This window comes from Callionymus lyra, chromosome 13, assembly GCF_982586985.1.
Source record: "Callionymus lyra chromosome 13, fCalLyr1.hap1.1, whole genome shotgun sequence".
Taxonomy (NCBI): Eukaryota; Metazoa; Chordata; class Actinopteri; order Syngnathiformes; family Callionymidae; genus Callionymus; species Callionymus lyra.
Window position 1 is genome coordinate 5,500,759 of NC_141830.1, and position 22,740 is coordinate 5,523,498.

Genomic DNA, 22,740 nt, shown 5'->3' on the forward strand with positions numbered 1-22,740 from the left:
AGGATAGTGTACGTACTAACTAGTAACTAATCCTCCACAGATAGTATGTCTCAAATCACATACTTCTCTTAGTATACTAGAAGTTAGTATGCATCAGGATAATGTACGTACTAACTAGTAACTAATTCTCCACAGATAGTATGTCTCAAATCACATACTTCTCTTAGTATACTAGAAGTTAGTATGCATCAGGATAGTGTACGTACTAACTAGTAACTAATTCTCCACAGATAGTATGTCTCAAATCACATACTTCTCTTAGTATGCTAGAAGTTAGTATCATCAGGATAGTGTACGTACTAACTAGTAACTAATTCTCCACAGATAGTATGTCTCAAATCACATACTTCTCTTAGTATGCTAGAAGTTAGTATGCATCAGGATAGTGTACGTACTAACTAGTAACTAATTCTCCACAGATAGTATGTCTCAAATCACATACTTCTCTTAGTATACTAGAAGTTAGTATCATCAGGATAGTGTACGTACTAACTAGTAACTAATCCTCCACAGATAGTATGTCTCAAATCACATACTTCTCTTAGTATACTAGAAGTTAGTATGCATCAGGATAGTGTACGTACTAACTAGTAACTAATTCTCCACAGATAGTATGTCTCAAATCACATACTTCTCTTAGTATGCTAGAAGTTAGTATCATCAGGATAGTGTACGTACTAACTAGTAACTAATTCTCCACAGATAGTATGTCTCAAATCACATACTTCTCTTAGTATGCTAGAAGTTAGTATGCATCAGGATAGTGTACGTACTAACTAGTAACTAATTCTCCACAGATAGTATGTCTCAAATCACATACTTCTCTTAGTATACTAGAAGTTAGTATCATCAGGATAGTGTACGTACTAACTAGTAACTAATCCTCCACAGATAGTATGTCTCAAATCACATACTTCTCTTAGTATACTAGAAGTTAGTATGCATCAGGATAGTGTAAGTACTAACTAGTAACTAATCCTCCACAGATAGTATGTCTCAAATCAAACTCTGCTGCTTCACACTAACCGGAAATGACGCGACAGCTTCTTCTTCTACTTCTATTAAACGATGGTTTCAACCAGCTGTAGGAACACTATCGCCACCTGCTGGCAGCACGTTTTGCAAGTTTGGAAAAAGAAATAAAGAAAAAATATGAGAATCTAAATAATCGCGAAATATTTAAGCTGGTATCAGCAGCAAATGTGTTTATCCTCCTACTGCTGCTGAAAATACACCTGTAGGTATATGAATATATATATATATATATACAGTATATGACGTAACTTCAATTTAAAACGTCATTAAGATGGCGGCAGTTTAGTGTGTTTAGTGTCCATCGAACCATACTCAGTTTTGTGGGCGTTTTAGTGAGAATTAGGTGTGCATTGCGTACTAAATTTCGCATACTAAGAATTGAGACGCACTAACGCACTAAAAATACTAACTTTGAGTACGCAAGTATGCGATTTGAGACACAGCACTGGTGTTGCTTGTTTCAGCTGAAAGCTAATTGGTTAAACTGTGCATGCTCGATCGGTTGAAACAAAAACCTGCATCCCGGCCCTTTGAAGACCGGTTTGCCCACCCCTGAAGACTAGTTTAACCAGTTGTCTGGTGTGACTATGACCTTCCATGTTTTCTTTACGGAGGCTCATTAGCTCGTCTATTAGCCTCGACCCTGTCTCGTCATCGATCTCTCCTGTTATATTAGAATTCTTGTCCAATTTGTCTTGTTGACTCGTTGCCTCGTTTCTTTCGCCGAGTTAATTCAGTTTAGTGAGGACGTTAATCTTAGTTTTAAAGACCGAGCTGAACTTCTATGTTGTCGTCTGTGTCGAGGCACCACCGGAAGTCCATTAAATAATTTTCATTTTATTTATTTCACAGTTTAGAAACCCACAGAGACCAATCCATGTGTTTGCTTAAGCTTGGATTATTATCAAATGAAGTGCTATACAGTGCAAATAGAGTTGAAAAAAAAAAAACAGAAGTGTTTCTTATCTTAAAAAGATAACAAAAGAAAAGTCCTGCACGAATCATTACGTTCTCTGAGCTCATTCATCAGCAACAATCAAGACGTCATTGTGATAGATCCCCCAGATGTTCCATGAATCGTAAGCTGCTCCAGTGTAGTCGTCGGGATTGACGTGGATCCCAGCCGCGTACAGAACCTCCATCATCGAAGTATGTTTAGCTGAGCCGGTTTCCTTGTCGGGATATCCAGTGTACGGGCTTAGGAATGAGACAGAATTACAATCTATATTCAATTCTTTCTGTTCAAGAGAAACTCAAAAAGTTTGGCAGCAAATGTCAAGCAGTATGTTCGTGGATATTGTATAATGCAAATACAAAAGGATGAGGGAAAAAAGGATAAACATCAGAAGAAATTAGAAGAAAAATCAACTTACTATGCATACACCAGTTGAGCAGGTTTCTTCTCGATCTTGACTCCATCAGCCTCGGGCAAATCCACCTTATGTGAAACGGGCCAGAGCAGAGAAATTTTTCCTTTTCGGAAAGCGATTTGGACCGGCCATCTATCACAGTCCAGTTCATCGTCTGTGGAGATGAGATGTAAAGACGTCACTGTCTCTGAATGAGATTTACGAGACAGTACTGACAGTGTGTCAGAAATAATTCACTGTTAACCAGTTCAGTTCCTCTATTTAAAAAAAATGTGATAAGGTTTTATCAAAATAGCCAAGTATAAATTATATATATATTATTATATATTATAGAGCATAACATATGGTTGTCTCGGAAATCAAGGACACCATTCATGAACCTTCGTCAGCACATTAGTAGCCCCTAAATGTAAACAACAGGTAAACAAATGTCACCAGATAGATTTAGTTCTTTTACTTACCTAAGTCCTTCATTCTGTTGCAGTAACTCTTCAGCGCATTGCTTCCTGTTGTCACATCTTTAATTGTCAGGTCTGGTATGGAGGTGCTCAGCCAATCAGTGGGTTCATACAAACGTACCTCAACAGTCTGTAAACAAGAATTCTCTTTTGAACAATATGTGGAAAAATTTTTCGACTTAAAATTGTTTTGTATTATCTTTATACCTCAAGGAACGTCACTCTCATTAAATCAGGCATTAAAATGTATCTTAATCGCCTGCCTGTCTGCCACCTTAGCACCCATTTGATAAAGAGTCATATTGACTCTTGATTCTCAACCTCGGCTGGTTCTTCAAATGTTTTTCTTGAAATATGGGTAACTAATAGATGTTTGTTTACATGTGTATAGATGTTTAGGAAAAGATGAGAAGAAATGGTTAAAGGAAGGGGTTTGATTTTTTCTTGTTATTCGAAAGAAAAAGTAAAATATAGCCACATGGATATGACTGTGTTGTATTATAACTGTTGCATTATCAATAAGATTTGTTGCCAAAAGAAAAAAAGTATCTTAATCATACAAATTGCTTATTCAAGTCGATTATATAAAAGCTTTATGGCACTGAACCAAAATCCATGTTAAAAATAGAACACCTCCAGCTAAAGGCAGCAAAAACCTTGTCTTAAAACTCACCTTGCCCAGGTGCTGTATGTCCGGCCTGCGTTCATATTGAGGACAACCCTTCTTGCAGTTTTGCTGCTGGTCAGCGTAGCAGGGCGAGAGCAGGGCCAGAGCGACGGCCACCAACACAAGTCCTTCCATCCTTGGTTGAGTCTCAGAAATGACAACACTTCCTGGCGCTCACAAGCCTGCGTCTCTGGTTACTCGTTTATCAAGTCAGTCCCTGACGCGTCGTTGGCTGTTTTGAATACTTTGAAGAGGATTGTCGAAATCTTCTTCATGAGATATCGCTGTGACCAAAATGTTTTTTCTCAGTGTCTAAAAACAATGTACCACATGTACCCAAAAGAACGTTCTTATCCTTTGCACCTATATCCAATCTCCCTGTCAGCAAAAACTAGACATTTTAAGTTTATTTCAGAGTTTATTAGAATGTTTTTCAGTTTATAATTTGATTGACAGTTTGTACTTGTGATCCAATGCAGTTATTGATACACAAACTGTTATTTAACTTATTTGCGTATATGTTCTATCTGACCACTGTGAAAATTAAACCCATGATATAATAATGTGTAATCACAAATACACAAATAAATCCTTGAAAAAAACATTCAAATAGTAAATATGAGTTCAACTTTATCACAGCAGCAGATGTCCTCAGCCCAGGTTCATCTCTTGTCCCCCGTCTCCTGCTAAAACCTACTCTATGTGTCCCAGTGCTGACCTACTCATCTTACCTCACCTACTGTCTCATGCTCTTGAACCTGTAGAACTAGTTTTCTCCTGGTGTTTCTTTCTCTTTCTTTTTTCACACTTTGTTTCTCGTGTTAATGGTCACACAAACATGGCAGTTCTCAAGGCCCTGAAGTCTCACACATCCAGAGTATGACACACTTCACTTTTTATGTTGTCTTTTTTTTTTGTTCATGTAGTTTTTGTTCACGTGTCTTATACGTTTATGTCTCATTTGTTTATAGTACCGATGCAATTATGTATTTTTTCAATTAGAAACCATGTGTGAATCAGTGTGTAAACCAGTGGTTCCAAACCCCCGCAGAAACAAGAAAATATTTATAGAATGTCTGTTCAATTGATTATTACTGTCTGACAGTTTTATTAAGAAAACAAATCCGATTTTTATTAAATATATTAAATATAACATCTGTAATGTCAACACACTTGCTTCAAGTGTCAAGTTTACTCAGAAAATAAACCTGTTTACTAGTATCACTGAAACATTAAAGTCTTAATTGAAACTCCCTGTTTTATATTAATTTTGCCAAAACAAATGAGCAAAAAGTCTAAAAAGCTAAGAGAAATACAGAAAGTAAGTAATTTGTATTTCTATAGTGCTTTTCCAGACCAGGGTCACAAAGCGCTTAAACAATCAAAACAATACTCAATAAAGTAAATACTTTAAAGATCAAGATTAAACTGATAACACAACAGGAAAAGCCTGAACAAATAAAAACGTCTTAAGATGTTTCTTAAAGGAGTCAGTAGATCATCAAACACAGATGTTTCTTAAAGGAGTCAGTAGATCATCAAACACAGATGTTTCTTGAAGGAGTCAGTAGATCATCAAACACAGATGTTTCTTAAAGGAGTCGGTAGATCATCAAACACAGATGTTTCTTGAAGGAGTCAGTAGATCATCAAACACAGATGTTTCTTGAAGGAGTCAGTAGATCATCAAACACAGATGTTTCTTGAAGCAGTCAGTAGATCATCAAACACAGATGTTTCTTGAAGGAGTCAGTAGATCATCAAACACAGATGTTTCTTAAAGGAGTCAGTAGATCATCAAACACAGATGTTTCTTGAAGGAGTCAGTAGATCATCAAACACAGATGTTTCTTAAAGGAGTCAGTAGATCATCAAACACAAAGAAAGAGGAAGATCGTTCCAAAGCTTAGGAGCAACAGTCTGGAAGGATTTCTCTCCTCTGAAGCATGTTCAGGAACCATCAGTAGATTCTGATCCACAGACCTCAGAGCCCGAGCTGGGGTGTAAGGCTGGATCAGATCACTGATGGAAGGTCTGACCATGAATAGATCTGAAAGTAAGAACCAGAATTTTAAAATGATCCTGAAAGAAACTGGAAGCCAGTGAAGAGTTTTAAGGATCGGAGAAATGTGAGTTCTTCTACTAGAGCATTTACAACATAACATCATCGTCAGCATACAACACAATGCATAGATGCAAATACAAACACATTTCGTTGTAAATAGTCTCTTGCTGATTCAGAGTTATGATGAGATGTTTTTGTTCATGTAATTCTTTTTTTTTTCACATTCATGCGATTATATTTTACCTTTTTGTTCATCTAAAGGTCGGTCTGTTCATTTAATGCAGACATTTAAAGTTTTTTTTAGGTTTGTGACAGTAAAGTTGGCTTGATAGTGGCAGACTCCATCTTATTAACTCGTGAACGCTGAGGTGATGAATTACAAATCTTACCTCTTTCTAACCAGAGTTACCTGCTGCATTGACAAGCGTCGTATTGTCCTGATTAAATACACGGATGTCTATGCAAGTGACACGACGTTTAAGAGAGCGTCCTCCAATAGACGAACAGTGAAAAAGGGTTGACTTCTATTGATGTGTCTTCATAACTCCTTAACTTTAAGTCACTATAATTATCTGACTAATGAAGGACCTCCATATTATGTTACTACACTCATTCATCGTTCGAATTCACCTTTGAAATCTAAAAAATATATATTTTCATGCAATATTTCATAAACATTTTGTAATAGCTTTAGGTTAGCAATTCAGTCTCATTTATAATTTACAACCAGCCATTAAAGAAGGTTTGACTTTCATGCCATTGCCTTTAGAAATGACCAAAAAAATATTATTAACATGATATGAATGATCTTTACAAGTGACCTAAATTTGGTTGGAGCTGTTGTGAAAAATGGCCTGAAAATATAGATTTTTAAGGAATTTCGAAAAGAATTTCAAAAACTAATTTGGTGACCATCAGAGTAATTACAAAATGTCTATGAAAAATTGCATGAAAATATTGATTTGAAAGAATTTAGACAAGAATCTGAAAAACTAATGAGTGTAGTAACTTGATATGAAGGTACTCCATAACTGACATATATTTGGTGACCATCAAAGATGTAATAACAAAGTTAAGTATATAAAATGTCAATGAAAAATTGCATGTTAATTTTTGTATGAAAGAATTTAGAGGACTTCTTTAAAAAGGAATGTAGTAACATGATATGGATGATTGATGGGCAACACATTTATGTCACTTATAACAGAGTAGTAACTAGTAGGAGTTCTTACAAAATGGTAAAACTCTTCACTGGCTTCCAGTTTCTTTCAGGATCAACTTTAAAATTCTGGTTCTTACTTTCAGAGCTATTCATGGTCAGGCTCCTCCTTACATCACTGATCTGATCCAGCCTTACACCCCAGCTCGGGCTCTGAGGTCTGTGGATCAGAATCTACTTATGGTTCCACGCACACGGCTCAGGACCAGAGGAGAGAAATCTTTTCAGGCTGTTGCTCCTAAGCTTTGGAACAATCTTCCTCTCTCTTTGCGCTTGATGGATCTACTGACTCCTTCAAGAAACATCTTAAGACGTTTCTATTTGTGCAGGCTTTTCCTTGAATTTCTCGAACTCCTGTGTTGTTCTCGGTGTTGTCTTGATCTTTGAAGTATGTACTGTTTTGAGTATTGTTTTGATTGTTAAAGCGCTTTGTGACCCTGGTCTCGAAAAGCGCTATATAAATATATATTACTTACTTACTTACTTACTTACTTACATTAAAGTACTTCAAATAACTGAAACAACACACTAAAATGTTAAAAACTAACGATTGGAGTGACAATGTATGAAGGTTAGTTATTTGTGAAAGAAATACGTTTAAAACATTTTTTCTAGTTAAAACCAGACAATATTTTTTTAAATATTCTACAATATTTGTAGACGGTCCCTTGTTCTGTTCCATGTTAGTCTTTGTATCCTTTGTCTTTGTTGTTTTTCTTTGACCTATGTTCTTTATCTTTATCTTTAGACTTAGATTGTGTCATCTTGTTCTTACTCTTATGTTCTTTTCTTATTTTATTTTTTATGTATTATTTTTTATTGTTTATGAAAAATTGCTGGCTACTGGAAAAAAACAATTTTCCGAAGGAGACCTCCTGAGGGATCAATAAAGTTTTACCTTACCTTACCTTACCTTACCTTACCTTATTGGATGTCGGAGGCTCTTATATTGTTTTCTTTAGTTTTTGCTGCTTTCGTGCGTTTTTTCTTCAAAAATGAGGGTGTAGTACATAGCTGCTGTTACAGTGATAAATATACAGATATATATATCAGACTTTGTTATTTTTAATTACTAGTGAAAAAAATGTATTAAGGTAAGGTAAGGTAAGGTAAAACTTTATTGATCCCTCAGGAGGTCTCCTTTGGGAAATTGTTTTTTACCAATAGCCAGCAATTTTTCATAAACAATAAAAAATAATACATAAAAAATAAAATAAGAAGAACATAAAGAGGAAGAACAAGATGACACAATCTAAGTCTAAAGATAAGATAAAGGACATAGGTCAAGGAAAGAAAAACAACAAAGACAAAGATACAAAGACTAACATGGAACAGAAAATCCAGATACTTTCACTCCACTCCTGCCCCCGAACTCAGAATTGTACAATTTAATAGCCCGAGGGATGAATGAGTCCCTGAGTCTATTTGTTTTGCACCTGGGTAGGAGCATTCGTGCTCTCATTCTGCTTCTCTGCTCACTGATGACAGTGTTCAGAGGATGACTGTCATCATCCATGATGGACAGTAGTTTGTTCAATGATATCCTCTCAGCAACTGTCACCAGTGAGTCCAGCTTCATTCCAACCACAGAACCAGCCCTCCTGATCAACCTGTCCAACCTGTTGACACTCCTCTTGGACACATTTCCACCCCAACACACCACAGCATAGAACAGGACACTGGCCACCACAGACTGGTAGAACATGCAGAGGAGCTTCTTGCAGATGTTAAATGATCGAAGCCTCCTTAGAAAGTACAGTCTACTCTGAACCTTCTTATACACATGGTCTGTGTTGCAGGACCAGTTTACTGTCCATCCACACACCGAGGTACTTATAGTTGTCCACTATCTCCACCTCGTCGCCTCTGATGGACACTGGACGTGGCTTTGTCCTGGACCTCCCGAAGTCCAAGACCAGCTCCTTGGTTTTTGAGGTGTTCAGCTGCAAGTGGTTCCTCTCACTCCAGTCCACAAAGTCACGTATCAGACTCCTGTACTCGTCTTCGCTGTTGTCCCTGATGCATCCAACAATGGCAGTGTCGTCAGCATACTTCTGGACGAGACTCAGCTCTGAGTTGTAGCAGAAGTCTGAAGTGTAGATGGTGAAGAGGAGAGGGGCCAGTACTGTCCCCTGAGGTGCTCCTGTACTGCACACCATAGTGTCAGACTTGATGTCCTTCAGCCTGACATACTGTGGTCGATCAGTAAGATAGTCCGTAATCCAGGAGACCAGACCAGGGTCCACATGCATCTTAGTCAGTTTGTCCTGCAGCAGAGTGGGTTGGATAGTGTTGAAGGCACTAGAAAAGTCCAGGAACAGGATTCTCACTGAACCGCTTCCTTTATCCAAGTGGGAGTAGGTCCGATGCAGGAGGTGAAGGATGGCATCTTCCACACCAACTGCTGGCTGGTAGGCAAACTGCAGGGGGTCTTGCGCGTGCTGGACTTGTGGCGTGAGATGTTTGAGGACCAGCCGCTCCAGTGTCTTCATCAGCTGCGAAGTCAGTGCCACCGGTCTGTAATCGTTCAGCACACTCGGTCGGATCTTTTTAGGGACTGGAACGATACAGGAAGTCTTCCACAGAGGGCAATTAGAGGGCAAAGGTCGAATCTGTTAAAACCGAGCCAACTTAACTTAGGTAAGGTTGGGGACCCCTGTTTTAACCGTAAAACACTCTTAAAGGTGCAAGAGAAAAGCTAGTCGCTGTGTACAAACTAGTATAATCTCTGCGCAAGATAACAATGAAGAAATACATTGTGTGCTCTTGTCTGGATGAGGACGTAGATAAGAGCATGAAATATTTTGTTTTCAAAACAAATGAAAGCAGTTACAGCTGCGATCTGTACATTCTGTAACACCAGAGTCAAGTACAAACAATTCTACAAGTATATCTTTGTTTCTACAGTATCACGATATATAGCAATATATTGTATTATTGACGCTGTATCGTGTAACCAGGGACATGCGTTCTCAAAGTGAAATCCATCACAAAGTGCGTTGATAACGTTTATTTGCCTTCATTTTCCACAGACTAGCTGATGTCTATAACCATTAAAGTTTAATGTTTATTTAGTTTCGCTGATCGGAAATACAACCGCAGTGAAGGCAAAACTACGTCACATCTCCATTGAGGCGGAGGGACTTTTTAAACTGAAGGAAATAACTTTTACAACAAAGTAACATAGGTTTGGTGAAGGACATGGACTGTTAGGGCTCACAGAACAAGGGACCGTCACTCAAAAAGGAAGGAAAGCGACAGCTCGGCTGCAAACTTTCACGCTTCTTTCATTTGTTATTATTCATAGCAACGACAGGGAGATAAAGTCGAGCACTCGTGAAGCAGAAAAAGCGTGCGAAAAAGTGAGATTTATTGAACGTAAAATAGATTTTTGTTTGCTCAAACCACTTTATTTTTCGCTCGAGTAAAAATAAAACCCAAGTTGACACTTACATGCGTGCAAAACCTATTCTAAGGTGCTCCAAATGTCTTACTGCACGCTCAACAAAGAGACACAAATAAAACGCCATATGCACACTCTGCATCAAAACAAAAACGCCTGACACCTGGCGGGTCATCAGTGTTACTACACCAACATTAAGTCTGTGTTTCAGACTTTATTTACAATTAAAAGTAAGACCAGAAACGATTTTAATCTCAATCTTATAAAAAGGAGCCAAGACCAAGAAAAATACAATAGAATATTTAAAAAAAACTACATCTTGATCTTTAAAGTATGTACTTTTTTGAGCATTGTTTTGATTGTTAAAGCGCTTTGTGACCCTGGTCTGGAAAAGCGCTATATAAATAAATATTACTTACTTACTTAAATAAAAATATTCTTTGTTTTTCTTACGCTTATATAAGGTAAGGTAAAACTTTGTTGATCCCTCAGGAGGTCTAAATTGTTTAATTTCACCCATTTATTCACCCATTTAATACTAAAATGGTTTCTTTTCATGAAAAAAGATGTTGGTACTTTCTGCGTAAATGTAACCAATCACAGAGGTCACCACGCATTAATAACATTAGGGTTGCTTGTACTTCTGGCAAGGAAGTAAGTAAGTAAGTCATTTTTATTTGTGTAGCGCTTTTCCAGACCAGGGTCACAAAGCGCTTAAACAATCAAAACAATATTCAATAAAGTATATATTTTAAAGATCAAGATAAAACTGATAACACAACAGGAGTTCCAGAAAATCAAGGAAGTGATGTTATCCAGAGCATTTGTTTGCAGTAGTGTGAGCAGTGATGTGCGGTGAGGGTCATGGTTGGTGAGGCACCGACTCCTTTAGTGTCAGCTTCACAAGTGCATAAACCCAAAAGGGTAACTTATTGTATTGGATCCTGGTTATATCTCCATCTATCTATCAACAGCTTTCTTTAACACACACATACGCAGTGTTATTGATTTTGACATTTCCTTTTTAACATTTTATTAGACTGATGCCATCTTTGATAATATCATAGGACTGAAAAAACATGATTTAATAAATAATTTCTCAAAAAGTCTACATTGAAATGTTGTGATGTTCTGGGGGATGTTAGTCAACATCATCCAGATTATTTTTTAATTATCAATTTATTTAAAATTCTATATTCTAAATCTTTAACCTGCCATATTTAATGATCTGAGACCTTTCTGCCACCCACTGTCCAAATCAGTCATGTGTGTACAACTATTTATTTAATGCTAAAAAGGTATAATAGAAAGACAACGAGTATGGAGCGATAATACTGGTTGGAAATGAAATGAGCAACTTGGAGAAAGTCTGCTAGTCTTTTAGGCAGAACTGAAATTAAGTAGCTCTAAAAATATAATATACTTAATGTCAATCATTTTAAGAAAAAAGTGAATGGACCATAATACTGTTCCGTTTTTAAATAAAGTTCTTTCTTGTCGAGTGATCTCGTGTCAAAGAACCAGAATTGGAAATAAAAACAGGTGTTGAATTAACGTCAGTTAGCTAAGATTATAAAGTCCGTGTTTTGGGTAAATGAGGCAAAACGTGCGCCATTTTCTCGCAAACAGATCAATTTATTTGTTTTTGTTACATTTGAACGAGTGCTTCCCCACGGAGGGTTGGGCAGCCAAAGCCAGCATCACTTCCTGACAGACTCGGTTCCAGAGGACCTCTAGAAGAGCACAGCAAATGAACCCTCAAACTGAAGAAAATCAATAACACTACCAAAACCTGGAAGAAAAAAAAAAAAAGTATACAATCGTACAAACCAGAAATATTACAAAACTATAAACAACTGAATGTGCTGCTGTAATTTTCCATTACAAACATTTTTGCATTTTATGTAAATATAATTCCTTTTTGTTTGGGTCTCCATTGTATTTAATGTAATCAAATAAGCGCGACCATCTGCCGGAGCTCAGGGATGGAGCCGAAGGAAAGAAAAGCATCATCTCGGGGCCACTGCCAACAAGTTGGGAAAAAAGACCAGAAATTAACGCTCCTTCCAAATAAATGAATCTAGGAGAAGCAGTTAATCGTCCAACAGCAAAACTTCCCCAAGCCACTTAAATACTTTCTTACAAGTATATATAATATACAAACCTTCTGATTAAGTCGACCACTTCCGTCACACAACAAATATCGGGCTGAAGACGAGACCATCGAGTCGCAGTAGTTCAGGGAGACGACAGAAAGACAAGCAGAAGCCTTGAGAGTGTTGCTCGCACTGCATCATGTAACAAAGATGGCACAGTCTTCACTCAACGCCTGCTTTCTGGAATAAACAACTTGAAAATGTGTGTACAAGCAGCAAAGAAATCCAAAAACAACCCACACAGTTTTCAGATTGTTATCCTAAAGTTGAGGAAGCGGTCGGTGTTTGTCCCAGCTGAAAGCAGCGAGTGAGTAGAGCAGCTCCTCGACAGCCCTTTCTTGTTGTTTTTCTTTCTTTTTTTTCCAATAAACTGACTTATTTTCAACCTTAAAATCATGAATCGAAGCTCTGACGTCCGAAAGCTTCATGTGTTCAGCCTGGTTTTATTCAAGGTTTCTATTTCATCCACGATCAAAACGAACACTCTTCACTAGGATGTCGCCTTCCTACATCCTTCCTTTCCACAGGTGAAGAGGTAGTTCACATTCAAATAGGGATGTGGATTCTGATACATGGACTAATTTTAGCTGGACAAAAACAAATGGCATCAACAGAACTCAAAAGTAGTGAAAGAAAATCAAACATAGGCAAGTTGTTAATTTTAAAAGGCTTTCCATCAGGTTGGAGGAGAACCAGCAACTCTCAAACACACAGTCACTGTTCACAAGTCTCTGAAGAGATGATGGTGTTGTAAAGGACTGCTAGTGCTAAAGGTCTGAAAGAAGAGAGCTATTGAAGCTGGCCCAGGACAGACCAGGTGAGTACCTGGAAGCCCTGGCATGCCAGCAGACTGCCATCTGTGCTGCAACGTTAGTCACCGGGAAGGCGGCTGTGGTGGAGGAGCCGGAGAAGATCAGAGTTGGAAGCCTTCCATGGGCCCTTCCTGCTGCTGGAAGATGAATTGACCCTGATTCTGGTCCACCTGGGGCACCAGGCTGGCATCCTCCTCTTCCACACCAAAGTAATGCTCGATCAGATCAAAGGCCTTTTGGTAGATTTCTTGGTTCTCGTGACTCTGTAGAAACTCTATCTTGTCCAGACCTGAAAACACAAACACACAATTCAGTACACCTCAGTGGTCACTGAAGGGTCAAGGGTTGTTTTGTACCATAAGCCTCCTCAATCAGAGCACAGTAGGGGTTGATGCCCGTCCCATTCTGTTTGGACTCCTGCTCTCCAAGTCTCAGGATGTTCTCAAGACCATTGAGAGAGACCTGCACAATCTTGGAGTCCATGACTGTCAGCAGGTCACACATGGGCTTAATGGTATTGAGTGAAACCAGGTACCTGATGGAAAAAAAAAAACCTGCTTTAGTGGAAACATAAACCTCTTTATTGTACCACAAAATTATTTAATTCAAGTTTCAATCTTTCTCAGAGACTACAAAAGCAATGCCTCATTAATAACACAATTCATCACAACAGCTTTTTCTTTTGGCTATTAAATAAACAGCATTATTATACCAGCCAAAACTTGAGTCCTGTCACGGACTTAAAGTGATAGTGCATCCAAAATTAAAAATTCACTAAGTTTCTACTCACCATCATGTCGACTAAGGGTTGGGGTTATTATTCGTTTTTTTTGGAGATGTTCATGCTATTGAACTGTGCTCACTTGTCCTTGTCCGAAAACACACAGAAGCTTACAGTGCCTCAACAGTCGATACTAAGATTTATGTATGTAGCTTATGCTAGAACAGGGGACACCAAAACAGTGCCCACGAGCACCAGATCGCCCGCAAGGACCATATGAGGCACCCGCAGGCCCGTTCTAAAAATAGCACAACTCACCACGAGTGAGCTGAGTCCAATTTATTTTTTAATTAATTTTGAAATAAATTATTTTTTGCATTTATATGTTAATGAAAATGACAAGATCGTTAAAATAAAATAATTACAAATATTTGTATAAATAATGAAAGATCATTTAGTCGAACTCTGACCTATTCTAGTTCAAAGGTGAGTGTGGGAACAGCTATGATGGGGAACTGAAATTATGGAGTGAGATTACTGCCACCGATTGGAGTGCCTGTGTCTTTGTTGTTGCAAAATCACTCTGCTGCGCGCGCAACCAGTCATACACACACGCGCTGGACAATCACAGGGTGCTAACAGAGGGAAGAAGGCGGGTCTTGCTCAACTTAAGCTAGTTAATTTAAAGAAATTAAAAGGTTTTTTAAAAAATAGTTTATTAAAATGGCGCAAGAAAACAACCAAAGCAATACACAGCCTCAAGTAAGTTATATTTCTTAAAGTTTTGTTCATAAAGTGAGGTGTTACCAAAACATTAAATTATGTTGAGCTGTTTAAATATTAAATATAGCGCAAATGGCTGCACACGCTCTGTTAAAATATCTATATACGCAGCTAGCGTCTCAGCATGTGTGTGCGCGCTGATGGCATGTTTGTGTGTGTGTTATGTCAAAGTTTTTTATCTTTAACAATCACATAATTCTAATAGTATAAATGAAAAATATATTGATGTGTATGACAGAGTAACAAGAGCAACTGTGCAAACATGCAAGTAAGTAAGTAATTTATATTTGAGCGTGTGCAGTAAAAGGCAGAATGAGTTACCAGTGTTTTGTACTTTTCTTTACTCTGCACTGAAGGTTGACTTATTATTATCGGCACTGAAAAAAACATATCGGTCTATCTCTACTAGAAACAAGCCTAAAATATACACTTTTTTTTACATTTATTTCTTACAATTGTCCTTCAATACAAGTGGAACATAGCAGCCAACAGAATGGAGATATTTTAATGTTTTGTGCCCCAGTCGAAATGAGGGTGAGTGACATTTGAATTTTGGGTTAACTAGGTTAATTGAATAAGGTTAAACTCTTATTACATTTCACATTGATTTAGAAATATAGGTCAACAGAGTAAGTAAGCAAGGCATTATTGCCTTTCAACAAACTAGCCACGTCTCCTATGCTGCTCTCGAAGGCCAAAAAGCAAGCTGAGATCTTACCCGATATCTCGGACGTGCTCAAACAGAACTATGGTTTTGTTATCCTCATTTATATGTGAAAGATAATCGATGTAACCTAAATGTACTCTGGGGATGTCACTCTATTTATTTAAACAAAGCTCAAAGATCTTGAAGGCCACAGATTTGTCCTTACAGCAATACTGTTGACAACTTGAGACATTTTGCTGCTGGTCAACAACCTAAATTTAATTTAAAAAAAAAAAAAATAATACCCACCTAATTTGTGCAGGTGTGCCACCAGATGTGGCGTTGGTAATTGCCCATGCTGCCTCTTTCCTTGTGCGGAATTCTGCCTTCTGAAGGATCTCAATCAGCACCGGGAAGATGTTGGCATCGATCACATTCTGAATAGAAGACATTTCAGCATGAAAACTCTCACCATGTAACACTCCATTAAAGCAGCTCAATCCCATTTTAATTCGAGCGACGCCAGTGGACTATGGTGGTAGTGTTTAGCCCGACGGGAGACCACATTTCCCATGAGCACTCGCTAAACGTCGCAAAAGTTGCGAAGTCCAAGTTTGCAGCAGTTGGACGAATTTTCTGTTTCCAGACTGCCATTGTCTGAATGAAGGATGGATACCGATGAGGTAATGAATCAGATTATGGATAATGTAATATGATATGCGTTATAACGGCTTTGTAAATAACATAAAGTCTTATAATAAAATATTATGTATTATATTTATAACATATTAGCACTATTGTTAACTTATTTGTATTTATACTTTTTATACATTCATTATTATATGCAATATTTATAATGTTATTTATCTATTCTGTTTATAATATAGTGCACTATTTTTAACTTATTAATATTTATATTTATATATACATTTCTCTGCTGTGTTTTTTAACGGTTCCCAAGCAACGAAATTTCGTTGCCAGTCTCACTGCTGTGTTTTCTGTGCAATGTCAATAAAAGAAAGTCTTAAGTCTAAAATAACTAGCTTTGTTTTTGTATCGTAATTGCTTTACCTGAATCTGGGCCCGGTTTCCGGCAGTGATGTTAGATACTGTCCAGCAAGCCTCCTTTTTGATGGATTCCTTTGGACTGCTAAGCAAGTGCAGCAAACATGGCAGTGCTGAACAGTTGAGGATCACCTGGGTTGTTGAAATGTGGTTTAATTAATGTCTGCCAACCATGAATAATGCTCTAAAAGGCTCTTTACCTGGGTCTGGATGTCGTCTCCTGTAACAATGTTGCCCACAGCTCGCAGGGCGGGAGAAACCACCTTGTAGTCACTGTGCCTGAAGAGGGAAACGTTTTTTTTACTTTGAATAAGATTATTTTCAAACGATAAATAGACTCTAAACCTTAATGAAGATGGTTAAGATAAGTTAAGTTTAGAAGTGGTTGGATTATGACCAGTTGACAACCGAAATTAGAGGTGGGGGAAAGAATTACAAATAAAAAAACAGATATCGCAATCTATACATTGACTGAAAATATTATCTTAATGTTTTATTCAAACACAATTTACCCCGTTGTTTCCATCAGTACTGAATCTCTCCTGTCCCATTTGTCGGGTTGCTAATCCCATAATACATAATGTTAAATTGGCCATAAATAGTGGTCAGTGATGATGAGTTACCAAAGTAGAGGAACAATAGGAGAAGAGTAAAAACAAGAAAGGTTTAAATACTAACAACTAGAAACAAATCAAGTCCCCACTCTAAAGCAACAATAGCGACACTACAAATCTTCATTGGCCATCACAGTGAATACATACTTAAACGTGCAAAGGATTTTTGTTTTCCCATTTTGTTTAAAAAAAGTTAAATGTTATTTTTATGTAAAAGGTTTACTACTCACTGTTCAGAATCAGAAAGAATTGTTCCGAGTTACATGTATAGGCACTGTGAGTTTTCAGTATCATAAATCACTGTCCTAGTTTAGATAAGACTTGTTATTAAATGTAATGCATTTTAACGTGTCCAGCAGTTTTTTCATTCAAGCATTGTATGACGTTTGGAAAAAATGCATAAAACATTCTATTAAGGGTATTTTTGTCACATATCATGATATATAGTTTATCTTAGAATATATTTAATAATGCAGATATGAATCATATTGTGGACCAAATATCGTTGTCGTTATAAGATAAAGCCATTTAAAGCTTCACTTGTCTAAATATACATCAAGACAGCCAAAACCGTTTCTATTTTGTCCAAAATGTTCCCATTTAACTGTCCAAAAGTAGACCTGTTCAACTGTAGACCAAAAGGATTAAGACCATTTTAAAAAACACTTACATCAACAGTTCCACAAGCCTGCGGCACACACCCGAGTCAATCACAGTCTGGATCTTTTCATTCGGACCATCAGAGAGGTAAGATAGAGCCCAACATGCATCTGCCAGTACATCGGGATCACTACTGAACAAAAGTCTCGACAGCACACTGAGACAGGGAGACACCTGCACAACAGAAAACAAAGTTATATGGACCATAGACGAAAAATAATCAAGATGCAACAGTTAGAAATGCAGCGGGCAGAAATGTTTGAAGACCTTTGAAAAGTCTGGGGGAGGGTTTTTGCCCCGGCACAGATTTGAAAGTGCCCAAACTGCATTGCGGGTTGTGGTGAGACGGTTGGATTTTGCTAAGAGCCTTAAAGAGAAAAAACAGAGTTCAGACTTTTGACAGAAAAAGCATTTGCATTGGGATAGATGGATTGATGGATAAAACAAACGACACCTACTGCTGCAGAGACGGTAGGATGCCACAGTTGAGAACATAATCTCTGCACTCTGCATTGTCTCCAGCTATATTGCCAAGTGCCCACACAGCCTGAAAGACAATAGAATACACCCAATAAGTAATTAAGTAAGTAAAGTGTCATTTGTAAAGTGCCTTTCTAGACCAGGGTCACAAAGCACTTTAACAATCGAAAACAATGTATGCTAAAATACATGCTTCAAAAGGCCAAGACGCATAAGACAAACATAGAAGTCCCAGAAAATAAGGGGAAGATATTTCTTGAGGGGGCAGGAGACTCCATCAAGCGCAAAGGGAGAGCGAGATCGTTCCAAAGCTTAGGAGCAACAGCAGCAACAGGGAGAAGGATTTCTCTCCTCTCGTCCGGAAGCTTGTGCGAGGAACCATCAGTGATTCTTATCCACAGACCTAAGGGCCCGAGCTGGGGTGTAAGGCTGGATCAGATCACTGATGTAAGGAGGAGCCTGACCATGAATAGCTCTGAAAGTAAGAACCAGAATTTTAAAGCAGCCATCTCCGTGGTCATTCCTCCTGGAATTGTGTGCAAAGCTGCAGCCTCACTGTGCATGGTGGGCGGCATATGGCAGATTGCATTTACTTTTGGTAAATGTCCTCCGAATCAGCCGAAATAATGTCGTCACTGGACACTTTCTGTAAGGCTGTCTCCATAGAGTGATGTTTGCGGAAGCCAGACTGAAACTTCTCATGGATGTTGCTCTGATCAAGGAACAACGATAACTGCTCAGACACCACCTTCTCTAAGATCTTGGACAAGAATGTAAATTAAGTAATAGGCCTGAAATTACTGAGGTAAGTTGGGTCTAAGCCTGGCTTTTTGAGTAAAGGCTCCACAATGGCATGTTTAAATGCATTGAGAAAAACTCCTGTGGAAAGGGAGAGGTTCACCATTTTGGTAACCCAGGGGCCAATTACATCAAACACTTTAATAAAGAGCCTACAAGGAAGGATGTCGGACGAGCAAGAGGAGGGTTTCATCTTGTTCACTAGTGATGAAATATCAACCAGAGTTAAAGGCTTAAAGAAGGCCCACAAGGAGACGGGGTCCGTGACAGCAGGGGTTCCACACAAAAGGGGAGGGATTTTCTCTTTGATCAATGAATTGATCATGCATTATGCATGCATCATTAAATGTATTAATAACACACAGCCTATAATAAATAATGCATTACAGAGTCTGTTATTAAGGTTCAGAAATATGTATATATAATATTTAAGTTGTCACCTGTTCTTGGACATCCTCATACTCCGAGTTCAGCAGCTCAATGAAAATAGGAACAGCTCCTGTTTCAATAACTACCTTGGTATGTAAGAAGGTGCCTGAAGCTATGTTTGTTAGAGCCCATGCTGCTTCAAACTACAGGAAGTACACAAATTACATAGTTAAAAACATTATTCAGTTATTAAAATGATTTTTTTTTTTTTTAACCAGGATAACGATTTATATCTGTTATGAAAAACAATTATCACCTGAAGTGTGCAGTTCTCACTTCTTGAAAGAAACTCCACAAATCGAGTTACAACACCAGAAGTAGAAATTACTTCATCAATTGGGGGGTTTGGTTCTGCAAACAGACAGAGAGAGTGTTACTTTATTTCATTAAAAATGTGAATGAAACAAAATGAATGAAGTTTCAAGTACAAAACAAACCCTTGGAGAGTAATTTTCGGAATTTCTGAGTGGCTATCAGTTGATGATCTGGGTCCTCAGAAAATATCATCTGTATCATGTCGGGAGTTATGACTCCGTCCTAAATTTGACAAATGCAACAAATGTCATTTTTTTTCAGAATGCAAAGAAAAACACTATACAACTCCAAGAGCAAGCAAAAGGCTGTGAACCACAAAAGGGAAAAAGGAACACATACACCTGAAATGGGAACAGTTGAGCTCACATCTGGATCCTGGATCGGGCATTCCAACATAGATTCTTCATTGGAAGGTACAGATACATTTCTTCTTTTAAACAGCTATAGGCATAGAAATGTGTGTTAACAAAGATGGGGAAAAATGAGAAAACAAAATATTTGGCAAACTACAGGGCAGACAGCAACTTGAGGCAAAATAACTTGTGTAAATGTAATCTGGTAAATATATAATTGTGTAATCATGGATATAATATAAAGCTTACTTTTGGCTTGCTTGTTTAACAATTTGGGGAACACATTCTAATTCTTTATTTGGATGTGTAGACTTAAGGGGATTTACCTGCTCTTCTCTTTTCTGTTTGCGAAGCTGGATCCCTTCTTCTTCTCTCCTTCTGCGCATCTCCTGAGGATTAAGAGCTTTGTTTTTGTAGCTCTTCATTCTTAAATTCTCACTTCCAGGACTTGCCATTGTGTCTGAAAAGTACAAGAAAAGGCATTTACATTTTCTGAAAATTATGCATAAGTAGTTAGTAGAAAAGATATTGCATATCCCAGTTTGGTTCAGGGGGGCCCTATTAAAATATTGTCAAAATAGAATACTCTGAAGAGATAATATCATTTATACTTTTAGGGTAAAGATTTTGGAAAGTAATGTGTTTTTATGTGTGTATATAAAATGAAATATTTCACAATAAAACAACTTTATAACAACTTTATTACAACCATTTTAGTTGTATGAAATCAAGGCATAATAAATACTTTTGCAATACATTTTTTTTCCCTTGAGACAATATATATATGTGATATTTTAAGTATAATATATATGTTACAAATGTTTCTTGGGAGTCTTGATTTTAAAATATGTAATCACATTACAGATAAAGCTTATTTTATCGTCCATTTTAGTGTGTGCAGGTTTTTTTTAACGTTTATATGTCATATAGAAGCTAGATTTATCTTTCCTTTCTTTCGGCTTGATGGCTCCTTAATAAAAGTAATAATACATAATGAATCCAACTGTCCATCCAAGCCAGGTGAATGTGGAGAATAAGGTAAACGCTAGATTTAAGAAATACTTCTAACTGTTTAGACCCAGATGAATGTTAGTACCCAGGTCATGAAGATTATTGGTCGTATATTGAACGCAACAGCACATTCACTTCCAATAAATCCGTTTTGTTCCCACATTTTTGGCAAGAAAGTCTGATTCTCTTGACATACGTTTGAATCTAAACTGACCATGCCGTATTTTACCATCTTCAACTTCCTGGTAAAAACAACAAAACCAATGCAAAAAAAGAAAGCAAAAGCAAGGACGAGATTAAGAACACGCTTGCATTTCTCTAAAGACGGTCAACAAGGATATAGGTTTCAGTCTCTTAATAGTAACTGCACCAGAAACAGGCTTGTACAAAAGTCTAAAATACGAAAGCGAATGCTACCGACGCAGATGTCAGTTTTAGATAAGTACAGGCGCGTGCACGTTTTTAATAACACTAGAACCATGTTAACAAGGTTATATACTAGCAGACTTTTTATTTCGTGAAGGTACATGAGGTTTTTGGTGTCACTCCTAGCTAGCATGGAAGCTAGCTGCTTAGCATAACTCCGCGCCCGGTCAAATTATGCCTTCAAAATATTTGTCTTGCTGTTGAATTGAACGTATTTTTAAAACGCATGTCACCATTTCGCTTTTCCAAACTCGTTTCACCCACCTGACAGTGAATAAAAGTGCACAAACACCACAAACCCACTGGAGGTATCCCACCACTGCCTTCCACAGCAAAATGGCGGCCGTTCAATTCGTTCCCATCAAACACTTCGCGTCAACAACACACGTCACTGCCGTCAATCCAGCGTTTAAACCAGATACACGAATTAATAAAATATTATTAAAATGATAAAACAATCCAGCGTTTAAAACAGATACACGAATTTATAAAATATTATTAAAATGATAAAACAATCCAGCGTTTAAAACAGATACACGAATTAATAAAATATTATTAAAATGATTAAACAATCCAGCGTTTAAAACAGATACACGAATTAATAAAATATTATTAAAATGATAAAACAATCCAGCGTTTAAAACAGATACACGAATTAATAAACAATTATTAAAATGATAAAACAATCCAGCGTTTAAAACAGATACACGAATTAATAAACAATTATTAAAATGATAAAACAATCCAGCGTTTAAAACAGATACACGAATTAATAAAATATTATTAAAATAATAAAACAATCCAGCGTTTAAAACAGATATTAATAAAATATTATTAAAATAATGAAACAATCCAGCGTTTAAAACAGATACACGAATTAATAAAATATTATTAAAATGATAAAACAATCCAGCGTTTAAACCAGATACACGAATTAATAAACAATTATTAAAATGATAAAACAATCCAGCGTTTAAAACAGATACACGAATTAATAAAATATTATTAAAATAATAAAACAATCCAGCGTTTAAAACAGATATTAATAAAATATTATTAAAATAATAAAACAATCCAGCGTTTAAAACAGATACACGAATTAATAAAATATTATTAAAATGATAAAACAATCCAGCGTTTAAAACAGATACACAAATTAATAAACAATTATTAAAATGATAAAACAATCCAGCGTTTAAAACAGATACACAAATTAATAAACAATTATTAAAATGATAAAACAATACAACGTTT

The 22,740-nt window shown here is 37.1% G+C and overlaps 2 protein-coding genes across 3 annotated transcripts; both read right to left on the reverse strand.

Annotated features, from left to right (window-relative positions):
- Window positions 1–1,852: 1,852 nt before the first annotated feature.
- On the reverse strand, window positions 1,853–3,737 carry LOC148067035 (uncharacterized). Its single transcript, XM_087806517.1, has 4 exons — window positions 3,537–3,737; window positions 2,867–2,993; window positions 2,409–2,559; window positions 1,853–2,232 (listed from the first exon to the last, which is right to left on the reverse strand). The coding sequence occupies exons 1-4, from the start codon at window positions 3,663–3,665 to the stop codon at window positions 2,055–2,057; spliced, it is 585 nt and encodes a 194-aa protein (XP_087662643.1). The 5' UTR covers window positions 3,666–3,737; the 3' UTR covers window positions 1,853–2,054.
- Window positions 3,738–11,827: 8,090 nt separating this feature from the next.
- kpna5 (karyopherin alpha 5 (importin alpha 6)) lies at window positions 11,828–21,842 on the reverse strand. Of its 2 annotated transcripts, none has more exons than XM_087806509.1 (14): window positions 21,751–21,842; window positions 20,376–20,509; window positions 20,063–20,137; window positions 19,819–19,918; window positions 19,638–19,732; window positions 19,393–19,524; window positions 18,133–18,221; window positions 17,942–18,041; window positions 17,685–17,848; window positions 16,601–16,679; window positions 16,407–16,532; window positions 15,645–15,772; window positions 13,542–13,720; window positions 11,828–13,474 (listed from the first exon to the last, which is right to left on the reverse strand). In XM_087806509.1, exons 2-14 carry the CDS (start codon window positions 20,502–20,504, stop codon window positions 13,287–13,289), a joined length of 1,584 nt encoding a protein of 527 aa, XP_087662635.1. In that variant the 5' UTR covers window positions 20,505–20,509; window positions 21,751–21,842; the 3' UTR covers window positions 11,828–13,286. The 2 variants fall into 2 exon arrangements, with proteins under 2 accessions (XP_087662635.1, XP_087662634.1); XM_087806508.1 differs by having other exon boundaries at window positions 20,036–20,137.
- Between the last annotated feature and the right edge of the window lie 898 nt (window positions 21,843–22,740).